This window comes from Lissotriton helveticus, chromosome 11 (genome assembly GCF_964261635.1).
Source record: "Lissotriton helveticus chromosome 11, aLisHel1.1, whole genome shotgun sequence".
Lineage (NCBI taxonomy): Eukaryota > Metazoa > Chordata > Amphibia > Caudata > Salamandridae > Lissotriton > Lissotriton helveticus.
The window spans coordinates 1,051,372,951-1,051,395,143 of record NC_136072.1 but is presented as its reverse complement, the minus strand read 5'-3'; the positions used below and the strand labels follow the sequence as shown (position 1 = coordinate 1,051,395,143).

The window sequence follows — 22,193 nt, the reverse complement described above, 5'->3', positions numbered from 1 at the left end:
GCTGTCTTTTATAATATGGCTATGAGTTACGAGGGATCCACAAAAAATGTTAGTGTTAGGAGTCAGCAAGGTACTTATGACCCTTTACTACCCAATCTCTTTTGATCCCTTTCTCTCCTTTTCCTCCCCCATCTCACTCTTGTCTTTAATTTTTCCTTCTGCTCTTCTCCCTTGTTCATTCTTTACTGTTCCCCGCACTTAGGGCTTCAAATCGGCTATTGGGAGGCAGAAGCGCTAATCGAGCAACCAACATAACCTAGCCATATTTATAGGTATGTATATGCATGAGTTTCCAAGCACTGTTCACAATAACTTGCAGTTCTTCATGTCAATAATTGGTCATGAACAATATCTTAATAACTCCGCTTCTTAAAGATGCTAGACTCTCCTTCCACCCCAAACCTCTCTATAGTTTCACTTTCTTCCAACAGTACAAGAAAGGTAACTCAGACTTGAGACAGAGTATGACAAAAGTTTAGGAAGTATCTATTATTCAGCAATTTTGACCTCAGACTTAGAGGACCTTACCTTGCTGAAAATACACTGTTACTTCATACGTACTCACAGTAGATCAGAAAACTGAGAACGATTAGCTTTACAGGTCCATGATACATCTAACCCGGTCAGGCAAGAAAAAATACTTCCCACACCCTTGATATAAAAGATTTCACATCCTGGTTGTGACGAAACCTGCTCGGCTGCCAGAGTCAGCACAGATACTTACATCGTCAACTTTGGGCTCTGTTACCGGAACCCACTTGTAGATCCTTAGGGATGTGTCACCCACTGTCACCCACTTCTTCTCCCTGCAAATCAGAAGGCAAACAGCATTAGGAGATCCAGTGGGGGGAGCAATGTTCAGGCATTCAGAAGGGAAACAATGTTAGGAGATTCATCCGCAAACAATGTTCACAGATTCAGTGAGCAAGCAATGTTTGAGGATTCTGCAGGTAAACAATATTGAGGAACTGAGAAGGGAAACAATGCCGAGGGATTCATAAGGGCAACAATGCAGAGGGATTCAGATGGAGGGCAACAATGCCGAGGGATTCAGATGGAGGGCAACAATGCCGAGGGATTCAGATGGAGGGCAACAATGCCGAGGGATTCAGATGGAGGGCAACAATGCCGAGGGATTCAGATGGAGGGCAACAATGCCGAGGAATTCAGATGGAGGGCAACAATGCCGAGGGATTCAAAAGGACAACAATGCCGAGGGATTCAAAAGGACAACAATGCCGAGGGATTCAAAAGGGTAACAATGCAGAGGGATTCAGAAGGGCAACAATTCCGAGGGTTTCAGAAGGGCAACAATACCCAGGGATTCAGATGGAGGGCAATCATGCCGAGGAATTCAAGAGGGCAACCATGCCGAGGGATTCAGATAGAGGGCAACCATGCCGAGGGATTCAAAAGGGCAACAATGCCAAGGGATTCAAAAGGGCAACAATGCCGAGGGATTCAAAAGGGCAACAATGCCGAGGGATTCAAAAGGGCAACAATGCCGAGGGATTCAAAAGGGCAACAATGCCGAGGGATTCAAAAGGGCAACAATGCCGAGGGATTCAAAAGGGCAACAATGCCGAGAGAGTCAGAAGGGCAACAATGCCGAGAGAGTCAGAAGGGCAACAATGCCGAGGGAGTCAGAAGGGCAACAATGCAGAGGGAGTCAGAAGGGCAACAATGCAGAGGGAGTCAGAAGGGCAACAATGCCGAGGGATTCAGAAGGGCAACAATTCAGAGGAAGTCAGAAGGGCAACAATGCAGAGGGATTCAAAAGGGCAACAATTCAGAGGGAGTCAGCAGGGCAACAATGCCAAGGGAGTCAGGAGGGCAACAATTCAGAGGGAGTCAGAAGGGCAACAATTCAGAGGGAGTCAGAAGGGCAACAATTCAGAGGGAGTCAGAAGGGCAACAATTCAGAGGGAGTCAAAAGGGCAACAATGCCGAGGGATTCCAAAGGGCAACAATTCAGAGGGAGTCAGCAGGGCAACAATGCCGAGGGATTCAAAAGGGCAACAATTCAGAGGGAGTCAGAAGGGCAACAATTCAGAGGGAGTCAGAAGGGCAACAATTCAGAGGGAGTCAAAAGGGCAACAATGCCGAGGGATTCAAAAGGGCAACAATTCAGAGGGAGTCAGAAGGGCAACAATGCCAAGGGAGTCAGGAGGGCAACAATGCCGAGGGATTCAGGAGGGCAACAATGCCGAGGGATTCAGGAGGGCAAAAATGCCGAGGGATTCAGGAGGGCAACAATGCCGAGGGATTCAGGAGGGCAACAATGCCGAGGGATTCAGAAGGGCAACAATGCCGAGGGATTCAGAAGGAGGGCAACAATGCAGAGGGATTCAAAATGGCAAAAACGCTGAGGAATTCAGACGGGCGACAATGTTAGGGGATTCAAAAGGGCAACAATATTGTGTGGCTTAAAAAGACAACACCGTTGAGGAATTCAAAAGGGCAACAACGTAAAGGGACAGACTCACTCAAAAGCTGAAAAGGAAATTGGAATGGAACAAGTCACTTCAACAAATTATGGCAAGTTTAATATCAACAAACCATCCCAAGTCTGTGTTCTTGCTTAAGGATCTGCAATTGGTACGAATGTACAACGACTCAGCAGAATAAATCTGTAATCATACAAAGAGCATTTGGCTGCGCTTATTGGAGCAGCTGCTAGACGGCGGCTTGGGTTACAGACTGCTTCACCACGCACGATAATGTTCATATCATTTATACATTTACTCCATTAATGGGTTTCCGCCACGCACAATATTTGGCTTGTTATTGACACCCACACCAACGTTTTGAAACTTCACATCATGTTTTCCCACTTCCTCCTCTGCAAAACCAAGAAGCACTTTCCAGGAAACATATTCGGCACTGAATTCCCAGCGGCTTATTGCATTAAGAAGTATTTTTTTCAGGTAGAAATGGAACCCTCAGAAACATTGATTTTACATTATCACACAGTTTCTAAGGATAATAGCAGCCAAGGCAGAGGACGTTTCCTTCACAACTGCATTTCTATGAGACAATGCACTGCTAAGGAACACCACTCCAGAAACCCAATTTCACAATATGTAACAAATTTAAATTGTTCTTTCAAGATCATCAAAAGCAATTGAAAAACTGTTTCCAATTAGACTTTGTCAAATACCTTTTTTTCTGCGTGTCTCAGCCTAGATAATTAATTGAAATTTGTAAGCTACATAGAGGACTCCAATGCATTTCATAAAGTCAAAAAAACAAACGAAAGCACTGCTATGTTAAATCTTCAGGACTACGGCTTAGAAGTATATTTATTCATTTAAAATATTGGGCAGACAGACGCAAGCAATACATTTAATGTAAAAACACAGAATCGTGAGAAGCATCTACAGCCCACTCAAACTGGCGACATGTTAAATGTTAAGCAAATTCACTACTTGAGGGGAGAACGGTGCATTCCTTTGTGCCCTGATGTCCTTGCTGCCATGTCACATTTTGTGATGCTTGAATCTATTACAACTTAAGATGTCTAAAGAAAACCTTAGTGTGCAAATCCATTCTGCACCCAATCTCAAAATGAGACATAGATTTCAACAAGAAGGAGTCACTCCCCCCTCCGACCTCCCATGATTCCTCTCTTCTCAGAGGCATGACATATAATTTGATATAGCCATGCTCACAAAAAGACATCTTTCATCAAAGGCCACAAACAAAACATTCAGAAGTACACTTCAGACTCAACATAAACACACGTTTAAACAGCAGATGCACCATATAGCCATCACACCATGTACCCATGCCTATCTGGCAGATAAGATCGCTATACCCTGTGGCTCCCAGCACAGGTGAAGACGCACCTCTTTAAAGAACACTACATCATGATGCATTAACAGCCCAAATCTGCTCTGAGAACCCATTCACCTCTTCAACCATTTGTTGATCATATCTTGGCTTTTTCCTTTTCACCCCTGACAGTGCTGTTACCTTTGAATAGGTTTGTGCTACATAAATACAACGTACATACAGAAGACCGAACTTGCAAAATACATCCAATACAGTCTAAATCTGCCATTACTTGGCTATTAAGAAGCACCCAATAACACTAGACTTGTTGCCACCAAATATTTTATATACATACTTCTGCCAGGCAATGGGTATACATACTACCCTAGAAGATTAAACAATTCGATAATAGGCCTCTGATGTAACCAGGAAAACACCAAGAATATTCACCCCCACAAAGCAGTGAAGTGGACACATTCATGTAGCATTGGGGGGAAACAGCCTTTACAAAGAAGGCTGAATGACGCATGCCTTTCACAATGAAGGTTTTATCACACATTCATCTTTATGATGCAAGCCTTTACAAAGCAGGATCTCACAACGAATATGGCATTATCATGCATGCCGTTACAACGAATTTCATTGTAAAGTCATGAATTCTAAAGGTACATGAGTTTTAAATGTAAATAAGAACAAGTCTGCGAATTACAGCTGCGCGTGTGCTCTTTGAGGTACTGTCGCTTCTCCTCTGCCAACCAAATTTTGCCCCATTATTACTCTGCTGGGTAGCAGTTCCCCAGTTGAGTAGACTATGATATTTAGTATTGCGTGGGTGCCTTTCACCGAGTGTCGCTTTTCGGTTTCTGAGCTCAGGTTCATGTCTCGTTGCCAGTTGTGAACTTTCAGATGTTTTTCCCAAGGAGATGCAATAAAATAGATATGGTTTAAGAAGTTATGGGTGAGTTCTCAACATCTCAAAACTGAGATACATCCCAGAGTAGAGGGCAAACACCTACTCATGCACGTTTTCTCAAGCGTGGAATTATCATGGCGCTAGGTCTGTGCCAGCGCTATTTTTGGACACGCTTTTTATTTTTTACCGCCCAGTTGCTTTAAAAAGAGTAACTGCGCTGAGATTGCCTCTTTTCATTAAAATTTTACCAAGCATAGGTCTTGATCAAGCATGCCTTTACAACAAAATTTTCATTGTAAAGACATGCGCTATAGGAATATGCATGGTAAAAGGTTTCGTACTAATGGCATGCGTGCTAAATACGCATGCGTTGTAATGACGGCGTTATAACAGCATGTGTTGTAATGGCCGCATTATTCCCTCATACAACCAGCTTGGGGCACACACATTCACATTCTTGATCTTCACAAGCTGAACCAGACTCCGGCCTGGATGAAAAGCTCTGAATCATTTGCTTTGCAATGCCAGACCAAGAGTAGATTGTGTGCTAAACAAATGCTAATAACCCAACTTCTAGTCCACTTAAGCCATTCCTCTCTTCTGGCCTCTCCTCGCTGTGCTGGGCGCCTCCATGTGGCTCTTCTGGCGGGTATGTTATATTATATTATGTTAAAGATCGCACGTCCACCAAAAAGGCCTCTTGGCGCTGGGGTAGGAGGCAGCAACTGTTGTCAGAGTTATACATAAGCTTGTCTGAACAGCCAAGTTTTCCGTTTTTTTCTGAATCCCTCGTAATTCACAGAAGATCTTATTTCTAGGTAAAAAGTGCTCCAAGTGAGGGAAGCAGACACAGAAAATCTGTCTCTCCACAGTATTTTTCTTTTGCTTCTAGGAACAACCAGTCGATTTATTTAAATGTACTGATCCAAGCTGGTGGTGAGAGAGATATACACTGAATTTCGGAAAATAGGAAAGCATGGCTTTTGCCGAGGAGAGATTTAAAGATTAGGCACCCTGTTTTGAAAATGGACCTTTGACCTACCAGAAGCCAGTGCAGGTTTTTTGAGGAGAGATTTAAAGATTAGGCACCCTGTTTTGAAAATGGACCTTTGACCTACCAGAAGCCAGTGCAGGTTTTTTACTCAAGGCCTTGATGTGGCAAGATCAAGGCAACTTGGCTACCTGATGTTGTATTATCTGCAGTCTGTGCGCAAGGCTAGAAGGAAGTCCCATATAAAGAGCATTGGCATAGTCAATGCGGGATATCACTAAGGCGATTATAATTTGATTAATCGCTCCGAGGGTAAAGTACCGTCTAATTTTTTTTCCTCCCTGAAGTTGCTAGAAACAGGATGAAAGCACTGCGCCTATCTGAGGTTTCGTTTCATAAACAGATCCTCCTCTATGAGGATGCCACGACTTTTCACCGCTTTTTTGGGAGGGGAGGAGCGCGCCCAACTCCAAAGGCCTTAAAGAGGGGCTCCATAGGTGAAGTTTGTTTTTGGTCACCACTAACTCAGCTTTGTCAGGGTTTAATTTCAGTTGGTTGCTTTCCACTCAATCCTGTATGTAAAGCATGGTGTGTTGGTGGAAGGTTTCAGCGTGTTTTCAATTGTGAAGATCAGCTGCATGTCATCAGCATAGTTATATATCGCCACCTTTCGTTGCTGGAGAGAGTATATCAGGGGCCGGATATACAGACTGAGTGAGAGAGAAGAGAGTAAAGAGCCCTTGGGCTCTCCACAGCCAAGATGAACTTTCCGCAAGCTGTACGTTTTTCTAGAAAGGACTTCATCCAGTATAGGGCAGTGTCTTGGAAGCCAGCAGATCTGACACAGTCAATCAAAATGAGATTGTCAACCATGTCAAAAGCAGCAGAGAAATCCATAAGCACCAGTGCCTGTGTAACATCTTTTCCATTCCATCCCTGAAGTAACCCAAGGCTGCCAAGATGACTGCCTCCATTAAATGAGAAGGATGGAAGCGAGACTGGTGATGGGGCAAGAAAAGCAGATTCCACCAAGAAGGTACTAAGGTGATTGGCAGCATGTGCCTCAGGTCATATTGCCACAAAGAGAATTAAAGAGCTGGGCCTATAAATTTCAGGTTGGTAGGATCTTCCTCGGGTTATTTCTGGAGGGGTAGTACTACTGCCTTCTTGAAAGAATATGGGGCCTTCCCCTACCTAAGAGATTAAGGAAGGAGATGGCTAAATCCGGGAACTGGGGAAAAACTCGTTTTTTTAATCTCCAGGGAACAAATGTCATTTGGAGAGCCAGATTTGACTTTAAGCAACAGTTCATAAAAGCGACCTCTGCTGATGTCTGGAAAGGCCGATAGAACCCAAGGGTTACTATCTTCAGGTGGAATTGCCAAATTCAAAGAGCTGGGATGGATACTATCTTTTATCATTCCAATTTAGCTAAAAAAGGAGTTCTTTTCTTAAAGTAAAGGTCGCTTGTATAGTTAATAGTAGATGGAGAAATGGACTCAGTAGTCGACGTTTCGGTCTTTTGTTGTGTTACTCCTTAAGACCTTCCTCAGGACAGTGAGACGTTGAGACCTTTCGAATTGCAAGAATCATGTGACGTCACGCTCGATCTCGCGTGACTTCACATGATTCGTGCAATTCGGAAGGTCTCAGCGTCTCACTACTCCAGTTCGGCAATTAATCTTTGCAAATTGGTAAACGATTCGAGAGACAATATAAATCACAAAGAAATAAAAGGAAGGACTGGTCACAAGTAAAGAAATTCCTCGTATAGATCAGTCTATGAGACATAAAATAGTCAGATAACATGGACTGCCATAGAGAGTTCATTCTGATTACACTAATTCTGAAGTCACAACAGGATTGATTAAAAAAAGGGGTCACTGCCATATGCTCATGCTTGTTGTTATACAAGCGACCTTTACTTTAAGAAAAATAGGAGTCACTTGTTATTTTGATTTATTAGATTAGATTTGACTTTGTGTTCAGATGAATTATAGGAATAATTTGTAATTTTTTTCATTTGAAAGCATTATGACCAGTTTTTAAACTGGTTAAATGTACCCTATGAATTTATGAAAAATATATATAAAATAAATATTTTTTGATAAAAAAAGATTTCCCGTGCTGCTTCTTCATTTTCTCTTGTCCAATTGGTAGACAAATAAACATAATTGAGATTAGATATCAATTTTGCTTGAACAGAATAACATAGAAATAAGATTTAAGTCTGGAATCTGTTAATTGTTTTTTCAAATAAATTCCCTTGCTGGCACCGTTTAAACTTTCATTATCTGCCCACGCCCGCAAGGGTATATTGGGTCTCCCACCTTTCTATATTTTTATTTCTAAATATAGGCACATCGACGGACCAACCCACCTCTCCCTCTACGCCATGGTCTCTGACTTGACTGGTGGGTTCTTCTTCAGCTCTCTCGATCTTCCAAGACCTGATGCACCTGCATTGCTTCACTGAGCTTTCCATTGAATCCTACAGTGACATTGCATTAATCAGCGCCTCACTCTGCCTTCTGCCGCTACCCCGTAGTACCAGAAGATGGTGGTGTCTCTTTCCCGTCTTCAACCTCCAGGTAATACAGCTCTAGGACCAGCAGTGGCAATGAAAAATTAAAAAGCACCAACAATATACAAGAATTGAGAAGCTACCACCATTTTAGAACCCTCCTCCACTGGCGAACAATGTGTTCTATCTCTGTCACCATAAACTCCCTTGCATGGCTATCATTTACTACATTTCCAGTCAGCGCAAGCGTTGCATGGGCTGACACAACTCTCTTGTACATTTCCAGTTTCCTAATTCTAGCCATCCCTTCATCGGCTTCTCTCTTCCTGCCGCTGTCCACAGGCTTTCTGAACCCTGTGGCTTATGTTCAACTCTTCACGTATTTAATGTTTAAATGGGTGGATGAATAAGTGGTGGAAAGAATAGCGATGGCCCTACTGCTGTCTGCACCCCTGCATCTTGAACACCGATGGCATGTACTTTGCTTATTATGTTACTGCTCTATGACTTAGAACCACAATAAACTGGCATTCTTACAAAATAACAATAGAAATAGAACCTTCAGGAAAATTGATTTTACATTATCACACAATTTCTATGGATAATAACAGGCAAGACAGGGGACATTTCCTTCCTTCCTACATATCAATGCGACAATACACTGCTAAGGAATACCACTCCAGAAACCCAATTTCACAATATGTAACACATTTAAATTGTTCTTTCAAGATAATTAAAAGCAATTGAAAAACTGTTTCCAATTAAACTTTGTCAAAGACTTTTTTTTCTGCGAGTCCGAACCCAGATAATTAATTTACATTTTTAAACCACAAAAGGACTCCAATGCATTTCATAAAGTCAGAAAACAAGCGAAAGCACTGCTAAAAACAAGCAAACGACTGCTGTATTACATCTGCAGGACTACGGATTAGAAGCCTAGTTTACTACGTTTAAAATGCTGGGCAGACAATGCATGCAATACATTCAATGTAAAAACACAGATTCGTGAGAAGCATCTAGATCTCACTCAAACTGGCGACATGTTAAATGTTATGGATATTAAAGACTTGAACGGTACATTCCCTTGTGCTGTGATGTCCTTGCTGCTATGTCACATTTTTGTGATGCTTGAATCTTTTACAAATTCAAACTTAAGTTGTTTAAATTAAACCTTAGTATGCAAATCCATTCTGCACCCAATCTCCAAATGAGATTTAGCTTTTAAAATGTACTTCAACAAGGAGTCACTCCCTCTCTCCTCCCGATTCCTCTCTTCTCAGTTCTTCTAGTTTATTAGATGCTCGAGCTGTTATACACAATAATGACACATATACTGAAAAATGTTGTTTTAAAAAGCACACACATGCATGCAGAATGCAACAGTAAAATCAGATTAACCAAAGTGCAACAGTTAAACTATTAAAAATCAGATGAATCAAAGTGCCACTCTCAACTATTATACCATAGTCAATTTATACGTGGTGCTAAAAAAAACCGGAGTATTTGCAGGATGGCGAAAGATTGTATGTACATTGTCTGCTACAGGAGAATAAGGGATTGTTCCCTCTCTAGCTTTGATACCACTGAAATGTATGGCTTTCTGAAGAGCTCCTTTTGACGAATCCTTGCTGAAGCCGAATGGAGCATAACGAGATTTAATACAGTACAAAGCAGTACAAACCAGTTTATAAATCATCTGAAGTGCATAGTATTAGGGTCCGACGTCCGAATACTGAAGACTTATTGTCATAGGCGTCTGCCTTTACTGCAGCTCGCCTCCTAATGGTTCCGCATGCTCGAAGGCATGGGGGCTTAGAAGCAGGGTGAGAAGCGGGTGTACACTCAAGTGCTGTCTGAAGGTAAGAACCCAAACTCTACACGAGAGAGGTGATTGTGAGTAATGAGGAGCGCGTAGTGCGAACGCCAATACTTTGGGTATTCCACCAGGTGTCACTGGCACAGATGAAGGCTTGAGGGCAAAGAAGCAGTGGGCGTGCTTTCAAGTGATATCCAAGAGTAAGAACCCCAACTGTATCAGAGAGAGGCGACTGTCGGTGATGGAAGAAGTGCAGAAAGAGCTCCAGAACTAGGGGCATTGCCAACGGAGTTGCCTTTGGCCTTTACAGCGATTGAGCACTTGCAATTGTTTAATAGAATTGATGGCAATAGCAGGGAAGGGTAAGAGAAAATCTAAAATAACCAGCTATCATCAGGTAAAAGGCTCAATATAGGCCAAAAGCGCCTAGAGCTCATTCAAGACTTTGATCAGATCACTGGAGAAGAGCTCTGGATAAGGGGCAGGCACCAGAACTTTACCTGGTTACTACAGGCCCACCACTTGAGTAGGTCAGTGTTTATGAAGATATTTTCGGGAAGACCATATTGCTTTTAGTAGATATGAGAATTTAACCTCCCATCCCAAAAAGGTTTGTAAAATGATGCTACAACTGTACAAAACGAAGAATGGCCCAAAGTTGTGGACGCAAGAGACTGGTCTTCACTTTTCCATGCTTTAGAACGAATCAACCCTCTATGTTGGCCAACATTCTTTCTGACAGAAAAAAACTTTGGGGACTTAAGCAGCGCAGTTATAATTAATAATGAGTTAATGACACAACCGAGAGACATTTCTCCAGTGGTTCTTATTCTTTACGAGCTTTAAGTGAAAAGTGATCCAGAACAGGATTGACTATTTTATCAAAAGATGTGCATTCGGGCCAGTTTTAACCTATGGTTACAAGTGTCTCCTTCAGCACTGAGAGCCGTGCATGGGTGAACATGTCGGAGCAATCATTTAGTGGCCTTGTGAAACATGGGGATGGGATGGCAGTGATAAAAGCTGTGCACTTGTGCGCAGATCCATGCATTTGGATAAAACTGGATCACTAAAAATCACGATGCCTCGTCTCGCACTGCTCTTCGTCCTCGTCAGTGCTGAAAATGGACTCTACATTGTGCTACATTAACATCTTTATACCAACCCAAGAATAGAACTAAAGACTGAAGAACAAAATAGGAGAATCCACAATCCCAGAACAATTCCAACACATTTGTCAATTCTCCCTTTGTTCCAGTTACCATTTTTCCTAATTTTAAAACATAATATGGATATCACAAGCAACAAATCAACAAGAGATCTAGTTGAGGCACACTGCTGTGTATTTCCTACACATAATTTGGTACATTCAGTCAAGGCAGTGGGTGTCCTGTGCAGTTTACCCCTCCCAACAGCACAGCCTTGAATATAGAAACATGCAAAGATGTTTTGCTCCAGAGCTCTTAATGTAAATTTCAGGGACAATTCTGCAAGTGACTGCAAAGGTCTATGCATATGCCATTATTTTATAAAAATGTATCACAGAGCATACTGCTGCTATTTGTAAGTGCTGTAAGTAAGTAACTTACAGCACTTGACAACAATTGAAATCCAGGAAAGGCCCAGAACCGAACAGATTCCCGATTGAAATGTTTAGAGGCTGCAGAGGTAGACGATGGCCCCACTCCATGCAGCAAGCGTGAGGGCATTCCAAGAGAGGGAACTACCAAATGATATGCATGCCATAATGGTGTTACTGATCCGGAAAGCAGGCAAACCCCCAGATACATGCGACTCCTACCTACCCATGTCACTTCTGAATGCAGACATCCAGATGCTGGCTAAACTTTTTTGCGACCAGACGAGGGCGGTGGGGACTGTGTTAGTACATCTGTACCAGAATGAGTTTATACTGGGCTGACTGACTATGCTGAATTTAAAATGACTGCATAACAGCTACTTGGCGACGACATGGGACTTGCCGGAAAGGAAAGTGATTGCTACCCTAGACGCAAATTTTTTGGGTTTAGTCCTAAAAACATTACGTGGGTTAGATTGCTATATGACCAACCTAAAGCATGAGTGTGGGTTAACGGCTACACATCTCAGGAGTTCAGTGTATGAAGGGGCACGCAGCAAGGTTGTCCTCTTTCGCCAATGTTGTTTGTCCTGGGCATTGAAGTCTTGGCAGCATGGGTGCGTATGGATGCACAGGTGTGGGGATGGCCTCGCGGCGATTGGGAGTCTCCAAACACTTTGGGAAATGGCCCAGAGGGGGAGTATCCGGGATAAGATCTTATTTTTGGTTATCCAACAGGTCTCACTGGCCTGGGTTAAAAGAACCCAGAATTATAGTTCTGGCGTCAGAGGTCCGACTCTGGCTTTGTAGTAAAAACAATCAAGAATCCCGTAATTTGATTATGTGCATTTTTTTGTTCAAATAACAGATTATCATTTAAAGTACAGCCAAACGCTGCAAAGGTCTTTCCAGCACAGGTGGCATAATCAGTCAGAAAGAATAGAGTAAAATTGAGTTTCTGCAGGCGGCATGAGGCTTTTGTTCAAACAAAGGAACAGCATAACCAACCCCTAATGGTTCAGACGTTTAACTGTGATCCCTGAGATTTAAAAAAAAAAAAAATTCATCCAGTTTCCTTTGCATGCTTTACTCACTGGCGATAAAAGTCCATCTCCAGTAGGAAATGCTACTGTCTATCCGGCACTGACAAGATTCATTATTAAATATTTATGTACAACACAGATATACTCAAAAAAGAGAACGTACCATACCAAGCACAAAACACCCTAAACAAATTAAATGGAGGATACTATTAAAAGGAAACCAGTGGAGTGCTTCTCTTGACCCAGTCAGACATCTATAACAATCACCGACAATAGGCGTCACAGAATATTCTTGTTTGATGATGTCAGCGTAGGTTTTGATACACGTTAAGATCACATTCAACAGATGCTCCCTTTAAAATCAATAATATCTCAAACCTAAGGCTCCCAGATGTCCGTGTTCACAGATGTCCGTGTTCACAGATGCATATAGAAAACAATCTATTTTTCTCTCTGTATTTGTAGTGAAATATGAAAAAATACAGAAAACAGATTTTCTTCTAGACACTACTGTCCATCATAAGTGCTAGGTCAATTGTTGTGCAGACGGACAGGGTAGGATTTACAATTAGAAAAAGATTTCCTAGCAAAGCTTAAATAACTGCAGAAGTACCGCTGTTTGAGCTGTTCTGCAATGCAAATTATTACAGATGACTGTATTGTAAAAGACTACAATGCACTGGACCTTCAAACATGGGAAAACAGTTGTTTTGCTAAATAAACGTGGAAATGTATCCATTGCAGTTTAATTTTTTACAGACAAAATGAACAAAAAATAAATATGGATAAATACAAACAGAAACGTTAAACAAAATACCATGAAACTGGAAGCCCTACTTAAACCCTACCATGAACTGTAAGACCAAACAGCTCACAGTAAACAGGTGTATAGTGCTTGAAATGGCCTACTGGCGTTCGTGTTCTGTTGCATGCCGCTTCTTTATACACTGTTCATGTGTGCCTGGTTTGACATGTTCGCGTTTGACCCATCCTGAATGGATTATGTTGTATTACAATGTTCTAGGTGAATTCCATCCTCACACGTCGTACTACACTCCAATACTCATCCATTAATCAGATTATAAACAGCTTCTGTTGAATTCATTTGCCTAGAGCTCACAAAACAATATCCACTTCACAGGAAGGAAACGTCCAGCAATCCTATGAACTGACCATATACAAAAACAGAATAAAGCAAATGCTTCTTGTGTTATCCTAGATCACACTTTTGGAATTTGCTGCTTACGCCTTGCACTTTCCATTTGAGGATCACATGTCAAGTCATAACCTAGTGTTAAACTGGGGAAAAAATGGCACGGTTATCCATTCATGTACTCAGATTCTTATACAGAAGAGTGCACCAGTAGTATTTTGGAGCAGCTTGTGCATGAGCCACTGGAGGATGGCACATCAACCACATTTTATTTCAGTTTCTAGTAGTTTTATAACTGCCACCAAATCACTGCACAAGCAGGATGTTGATCGGAGGGGGGGTAAATGCGGAGGTTTCAGTATTGTTTCTGCTGTGTAAATGTAAAAAAAATTGTAAATTGATACTTGTATAGCGCACTACTCACCCACAAGGGTCTCAAGGCGCTTGTACGAATACCGCTGTGGAACCCATCCTGGCTTTCCCTGTGAGGTGTCCACTCCTGGGCACCGCCAAGGTGGAGGCCAGGCATCCTTAGCGTTGTGGGGGCCGTTGTAGAGATTAAGCAAGCTATTGCCCAGAGTTGCAGAGTGGGACTCCATGATTGGAATAGGCACCGAGGCGAGAAATATCAGGTCCGTGGAATTTTTGAGCCCAAGACCCGCCGAGGCGGGGAATTGAACCCTGGTCCCGGGCTAGACCTCTGCATCAGGGTCTGCCGCTCTAACCATTGAGCCACACTTCTCCTACATTTTTACTATGCTCTATATGCACTATATTTTTCCTATGCTCTATTCTCTTCTCTTCCGCTTTCCTCTGTTCTTGCCCTTTCACTTTTCTTTTTCACTCACTATATACTCTCTGTCACCACGATGTGCGCCACCCGCACAGGGTTCGCTTTCTACATGCGTTACTACCGGTCAGGGCGTCTAATAGGAACACCCTGCCTGTATGGACCGAAACAAACCACATAACTCCGCTACCTCCTATAGGCGTACCCAACATGAAAAGGAACCTGACCATACACACACCTGTAACGGGGCGACACCTCACTACAATGAATCCCGTTCACGTCCATGGCTACAGATAAGACTTTAGCAGCCTCTCTAAATATAGTCTCGCTAAACGTAAAGGGGCTTAATCACCCAGTTAAACGCAAAAATTTTTTAGATTACCTGGTTAAAACAAAAGGTGATATAATTCTCCTGCAGGAGACTAAACTATCCCAGGAGGATGCGGATTATCTTAAACAAAACTGGACCTCACACAAACTATGCTCCCCGGTGGTTCAAAAGAAAAGAGGGGTGATCACTTTGATTGCTAAAAAATCAAATTTAGCCCTGATCTCCCACTCTGTAGATTCTGAGGGCAGACTAAGCATTGCTCACCTCCAAAGGGATGAGGACCATATTTATGTGGCAAATATCTATGGCCCCAATACAGATCTCCCTGAATTCTGGGAATACGTTTCAAAAAAACTTGAGAGCATCCCGCAAGATGAGCTTCTGGTGGTAGGTGGGGACCTTAACCTCCCACTTGATCCCCTGCTAGATAGACAGTCTAAATGTGTGTACCATCCTTCACGCTCACACGAGGCACTAACACGATTGTGTGTCAAATTCCACCTACATTACTCGTGGCGTCTCCAACATCCGGATGGACGTGACTACACCTTCTACTCCCCACCTCACAACTCTTATTCGAGAATAGATTATTTATTGATTTCGAACCCCTATACACACCTTATCAATGAAACAGGTATAGCCCCTATATTGGTGTCGGACCATGCATGTATTCATATGAAACTAGCGGGCTCACATTCACTTATCCCTCCGAGACGATGGCGTCTTAATGAGGAGATATTGTTGGTACCGGAGAATAAGAGACTCATAGAGCGAGCCATACAAGAATACTTTGAGATAAACTCTCCAACGGAAGCAGACCCCGCTTTAGTATGGGACGCTTTCAAGGCCACAATAAAAGGTACACTAATAGGAATCAGGGCTCGAATGAACAAAGACTTCAACTCTGAATTAGACTCATTAGAAAAAGAAATCAAACAACTAGAGACGCAACACTCCTCCGACTTGAATGACAAGACGACTGTTGACCGCCTGACTAACCTGAAATATAAATACAACGCCATCCTAAGTAAACGTGCTGGGGTACGGATTAATAAATTCAAGGCACAGAAGCTCTGCGAAGGTAACAAGGCAGGGAAACTTCTGGCGTCCTATCTTAAACACAAAAGGAAACAATTCCACATAACATCTATTAAAGATCAGACCAATACCACCCTTACCAAACAGAAAGATATTCTCCACACATTTCAATCTTTCTATGAAGACCTATATAAGAACAAAAACCAATTCAACATGGACGAGTGTAACAAATATTTAAATTCTATGCATCTGACACGTACATCTGAGACTGACAAGTCGAAATTGGGGGCTCCACTCATGCTTAAAGAAATTTCGTCCGCCATCAGAACATTAAAGAATAACAAGGCACCTGGGCCTGACGGCTTTACGGCCAATTTCTACAAGACCTTTGAGGAACAACTTAAACCCTCACTCCTCAACCTTTTCCAATCGTTGTCACTAAACAACAGATTCACCTCCACGATGAGTGAGGCAACTATAATAGTTATTCCTAAGGACGGAAAGGACCCACTGCAACCAAAGAATTACAGACCGATATCCCTCATAAACTTAGACTGTAAGATTTATGCGAAGATCTTAGCCTGCAGACTAAACGCCGTCTTACCAACCCTAATCAACAACTCACAGGTGGGGTTCTTAAAACACCGTTTATCCAATGACAACACAAGACTCCTATGCCATGTGCTGGAGAAATCGAAAATTTCATGTGCCCCCGCAGTAGCAATCACTCTTGACGCGGAAAAGGCATTTGATAGGGTGTTGTGGCCCTTTCTGCACCAATGCATGCATAATTTTAACCTGGGTGACACATTTATAGATATGGTTATGGCACTTTATGCTTGCCCCTCCGCAAGGATTGCCATTAACAGCTCGCTATCAGAACCGTTTCAACTTTAACAAGGGACTAGACAAGGGTGCCACTTATCGCCAGCTCTTTCCTTCTGCCGTTAGAACCACTCCTCCGTAACATTCAACAAAATAACATTAGTGGAATTGCTTTTGGCGACAGGAATGTAAAACACGCAGCTTATGCGGACGAAATATAGATAGTCACCGAACAGCCAGATACTTCTATAGCTGCACTGATGGATTCTATAGAATCCTACTCAAGACACTCGGGCTACAAGCTGAACCGTGATAAATCGGAAGTCAAACCTCTCAACATTTTTACTAACAAAGAAATTTTAGGCACATCGGGTTTAGTTTGGCAAAAGTCACATCAAATATTTAGGTATAGAATTTGGCAGCTCCATTATTGAGACCCTCCAACATAAAGTCCTGACCCTCGAAAAAATAAAAAAACATCTAGAGGGCTGGTCACCCCGCTTCATCACTTGGTGGGGCAGAATAGAGACAGTCAAGGTGATGATGTGGAAAATGACAATGTATATGTACATAAGCGGCGTTCATTTGTGTTCACCCTCGCCACTGTTGAAGGTAAAGCGAAAGTCACGAAACAGTGGCCCCGCCATCTTGTCCCCTTTTAGGCCCTATCACGAACATAGATAGTAGCCATTTTTGTGTCATGACCTCTCTGCCCACTGCCAATAGCCTGCGTCTCTCTCTCCCACTCCCCAGCCTCGCGAGTGTTCCCCCGCGCCCTGACAGCCCCCAGTTTCTCCTGCGCGGGCCATAAACGCACCTCTAAACACGACCCTGCCTCCGTGCTGAACCCCTGCCCCCTCGCTCTTTCATCCCACCCATAGAACAGACCCTTTCGGTAACCTCTTCCTCCCTGCCCGATTGCCCGGCCTGATCCCAGGCCATCACCTAGCCCAACAGATGCAGTTTATTGCTTCCTACAGTAGGACCTCGCCTCACATCAGAGGAGCGGTGATTAATGAAGGCCTTCACACCCCTAGATCTGACCGACACCCCTGCATTCCTCCCAGGAACACCCTTCCTCTCTTCTGATGACCCCCCCCCCGGCTACACCTGGCCTCTCGACCCAGTCCCAAGTCATAAAACTAGGTCTCGTGGATATACCCCCCCGGCCCCGCATAGCAAAACGTGATCTTATCGCCTGCCCAACCTTAGATCAGACTACCCCTCCTGCCCTCGTGTCCTGTTGGAATGTCCGGCTGCAGATTGCAATCACATGTTACATTTGGGAGGGGAAAACAACATCAGAGCGGCCGGTATGGGAATAGGCCTGGAGCTGGGATCCCAAACATGCCCTTTTTGTACTTCAAAGTGTCTTTATTGCAATAAGGAATGTTTGTGCATCATAAACCTGTGTATAAAAGACGGAGCCGTAGAGAAACTTGTTAGAGCACCTCGAGAAGATACCCTGTTGTCTGATTTGACGTGTTCTGTTCCGTCGGAAATAAACTCCTGTTTCCTGCCTTCCAATCTCCAGCGCCTGCCTCTTTATTTGGTAATCATGAGTTGGGTGAGAAGCGGCTAACGCCGGGCAAATATGGAAAAAGGGGTAATCGACCTGACCTGCCTGAACCCTTTGTTTAACAATGATTACACCGCTAGTAAACTATCTAGTCACCATGCTCCCCTTGATGCTGTCCCAAGAGTTCCACAATAAATTAGACAAGGCTCTTAATAACTTTATCTGGAAAGGGGAAAAAAAGCACGTATTAGTCTTCAAAAACTTAGACTAGATAAATTGTTGGGTGGAGTCAATATGCCTGATTTTAAAAGATATCAAATAGCCTTCTTAGCTAAGCAATTGTTGGGTGGAGTCAATATGCCTGATTTTAAAAGATATCAAATAGCCTTCTTAGCTAAGCAAGGCTCCTACTGGTTGACCCCCCCTGTGGACTACTCACCTGTGTGGTTAGATATTGAAAAAGCTCTCCTGGAAGGCATCCATCCCATCTCGGTTCTATCAATGAAGGCGAGCCAAATCCCATGCTCGAAAACCATATTTATTAACACTAAGCTAACTCTACTTAAAATTGACAAATTGCTTGATACGACAATAAGGAAATCTAGATGGGAATCGATCTGGAGGAACCCTACAATCACATACAAAGGCAAGCCACTACACAACCTATCCTGGATTAAAAGTGGAATCCTTTTCCCCCACCAACTCTACGATGGTGCCTACCCTCTAACCTTTACGTAAATCCAATCAAAATTTGGGAATAACGCTTCGGATTTTTATATATTCTTAAACATAAAAACGGCCATTACAAAAGCGGGGCTGTCCCCCATACCCCCGGCCCTTCTAATATTTCTCTCCAACTTAAATAAAATAGGTCACCAAGTCTCAAGGTTATATAAACTTCTGAGCCCACAGTCTTCCAAACTGAATGAAAAGTCTACGCTGTTTTGGTCGTCTCTCGCCTCGTTCACCATTTCTGAGTCGGAGTGGTCCACGACGTGGAGATCCTGTATGAGCCATAAAATGAGCCCTACATTATCACAAACCAAGTTCTGGCTCATGCACAGAGTCTTCTGGACGCCCGCTCGCCTTTACGCCCACAAACTCTGCCCTGATGCATTCTGCTGGAACTGCAAGCGTGCTGAAGGGGATTTAGATCATCTCATCCTTCAATGCGACTGCGTCTCAGCCTATTGGGACAAAGTATTTGACTTCATCCACAAAGTATTTAATATCACACCCACCAAGGAACTACCTTACCTTGTTTTTAGCCTTGTTAAGGAAACCAAAATTCCGGAATTAGACAGAGCCCTACTAGACCTTCTCCTCATGGCGGCAGTTAAGGTCGTCCTAAACAATTGGAAAGACACCAAAAAAGCTAGTTATGCTTGCTGGCTAAACTGGGTGATTAACCTCCGAGGCGCTGACAACATCACTCTCCAAAACACTCCGTGGCGTCCCTCACAAAGAAAATTGTGGAACTCACTGGATATCTACTTTAAAACCCATAAACCTCCGTGAACTTAAAACTCTCTAAATTTTCAATATTTCCCGGGTTCCAGGTCAAATATATTAAACACACAAACCTTGGATTAAACTGATATAGTCGGAACTGATCTGCTGCATCGTGGTGCCCCCACCTTCTCATCTTATCTCATCTTATCCAACTTATCCTATCCTTCTGCCTTCTGCTTTTCGCTTTCTTTTCCACTTTCCTCCTTCTTCTTCCTGTCTATGTCCATCCTCTCTTCCCACTCCGCTCTTTCTCTATCCTCTTAGGAGTCCATTTCAATGAGGCTTCATGAATGGGGGTGGTACTCACTTAATCCCCAGGTTCATCTGAATGTAACACCCGTCATCATGGATACCAATCTATTGCCTTTGACTGTTAACTTCTGACCATATGCTCTTACCTTGTACAGATGTATACTCATTTGCATACATAATGTGTACACAGTATATTTGATTTGACTGTTCAGAAATTCTGAAATTTCCAATAAAAAGTTTTGAAATAAAAAAAAAGTTATAACTGAGACAAATCCAAATAACACAAAGTCTAAGATCAGTGAAGAAGGACACAAATGGCAAAAGGGGAGTAAAGAAGGCTAAACAAATTTAGGTTTGTGGCTCAGCAAATAAAAAACAGGCCAAGCACTTCAGCGATAGGAGCCAAGAGGCGGCTTATGGAGGGGGTATGGAGAAACAACCAGGGCCTGGAAGGCAGGATATACAAAGAACGAAGAGCGGTGAGGAATGGCAAGGACGTGGAAGTGTAAAAAAACAATGTAAAGGAAGCAGAAGACAATGCGAAGATGGAAATGGAGCCAGTAAAGCAATTTTAGAGGAGCTGTTGCACCAGAAGTACGAGGAGGCATAAAAAGGGTTGAATAAATGAATTAAAGATATAATTGGATGCAGAAAAATAAGCACGCAGTCCAGGGAGAAGAGCAACATTGCAAAAGGATGAAAAAAAGAGTTGTACCTATTTTTGAAGCATGGAAATCGAGAAAAAAACTGATTGTGCAGACAGTAGGAAGCTGAAAACAAAAGACGTGTGGCAAAGGAGGAAAGAGAACAGAATCTGCTATCAGTCTAAGATTTTGGACAGAAGACAGGGAGGATGAAAGACGGGGGTTACAAGACCAGAGAGGAGGGAGAATTTCTTTTTTTTAGTATAAGAGAGATGAAGAGAGCGAGTTCACATCCCAGCCTCGATAGAGCAGAGGGTATCATGACAGAGAGAACATTCCAGAGGAACTAAAGGAATTAAATGAAATGTAGACTTCACAGTCATCTTCGCAGAAATGACACAGATACTTCAAAAGAGGAGGTAATGGAGGTGAGAAAACATATCTGAAGAAAAGCAGAAGGCCTAGCACCGAACCCAGGGGTACTCTACACAGTGGAAAGAGCTAAGAGGGGGAAATGTCTCAAGGCACAGAATTGGAGTGAGCAAAGACATAGTAGGAGAGCCACGAAAGACCAGGACCAGAGATAGCAATGGAAGAAAGAGCTCAAAGAAAAGAACAGAGTAATCCATCAAGTCAAATGCATACGATATCCAAGACAATTAAAAGAGATGATCGCTTCATATGAACGGCAGAATTTAAAAGAGTTCACAGCAGAGACAAGAGCCAGTTTGATAGAGTAAGGACAGTGAAATCCAGATTGGGGCAGACCGAGAGAAAGGAGTTTTGTTTCAGTAAGTGGGAGAGTCGGTTAAAGACAACCCATATCAGGAGTTTCAAAAGAAAGAAGACAAAAGTTGAATATCAAGAATAGACTGCAATTTTTTGAAGAGTGGAACAATAGCTGTAGAACAGGCAGGTGCATTCCTAGGTACAAAAGCAGAAGCATAAAATCCAAGTGACTCCAAGGGCATAGCAAGTGGGCAGAAGGGCAGAGTACTAAATCCAGGAGAGGCTTGAGCTGGGTGAATTGTACCACACCGAAGATTAAAATATGGAAATTGGATTAAAAATGGCTAATTGATGCGAGGTCCAAGACAGAATTCAAAAGAAACACTCAAATCTGAAGAACCTGTCCGAGGACTTAATTTGTGGAACAGGCATAAAAGACATGATGAAAAGTTTTGTGCTGTTTTTTTTTTTTACTGTGACTTTGTGTAAAGTGCTGAGAAAATAGATCAGTGGACACTCTTATCCCTCAGAGGCGTTCTATGGAACATCGATAGGGTTATCTCAGCCTTTCAGCTTCCCAGTGATCAATAAACTGCATTAGGTAGTCTTCACAAGCAAAGACAACTACCAGAATTATTAAGTTTCCTTCTCATCACAGAAGAAAATTTGACACTTTACGGTGTGAACAGCTTTTGCTGGTGCAGTTGTTTGGCGCTGCAGTACGTCGGGTAACACCGAACACGTGGTGTTATCGCTAATC

At 42.8% G+C, this 22,193-nt stretch overlaps 1 protein-coding gene across 1 annotated transcript in view; it reads right to left on the bottom strand.

The window, feature by feature from the left end:
• Positions 1–22,193, bottom strand: part of BCL7A (BAF chromatin remodeling complex subunit BCL7A) — a 107,185-nt gene that overhangs the window by 52,532 nt on the left and 32,460 nt on the right. The window contains exon 2 of the mRNA XM_078667547.1: positions 725–806. Within this exon, the coding sequence (XP_078523673.1) occupies positions 725–806 (82 nt within the window). The remainder of the gene's footprint in view (positions 1–724; positions 807–22,193) is intronic.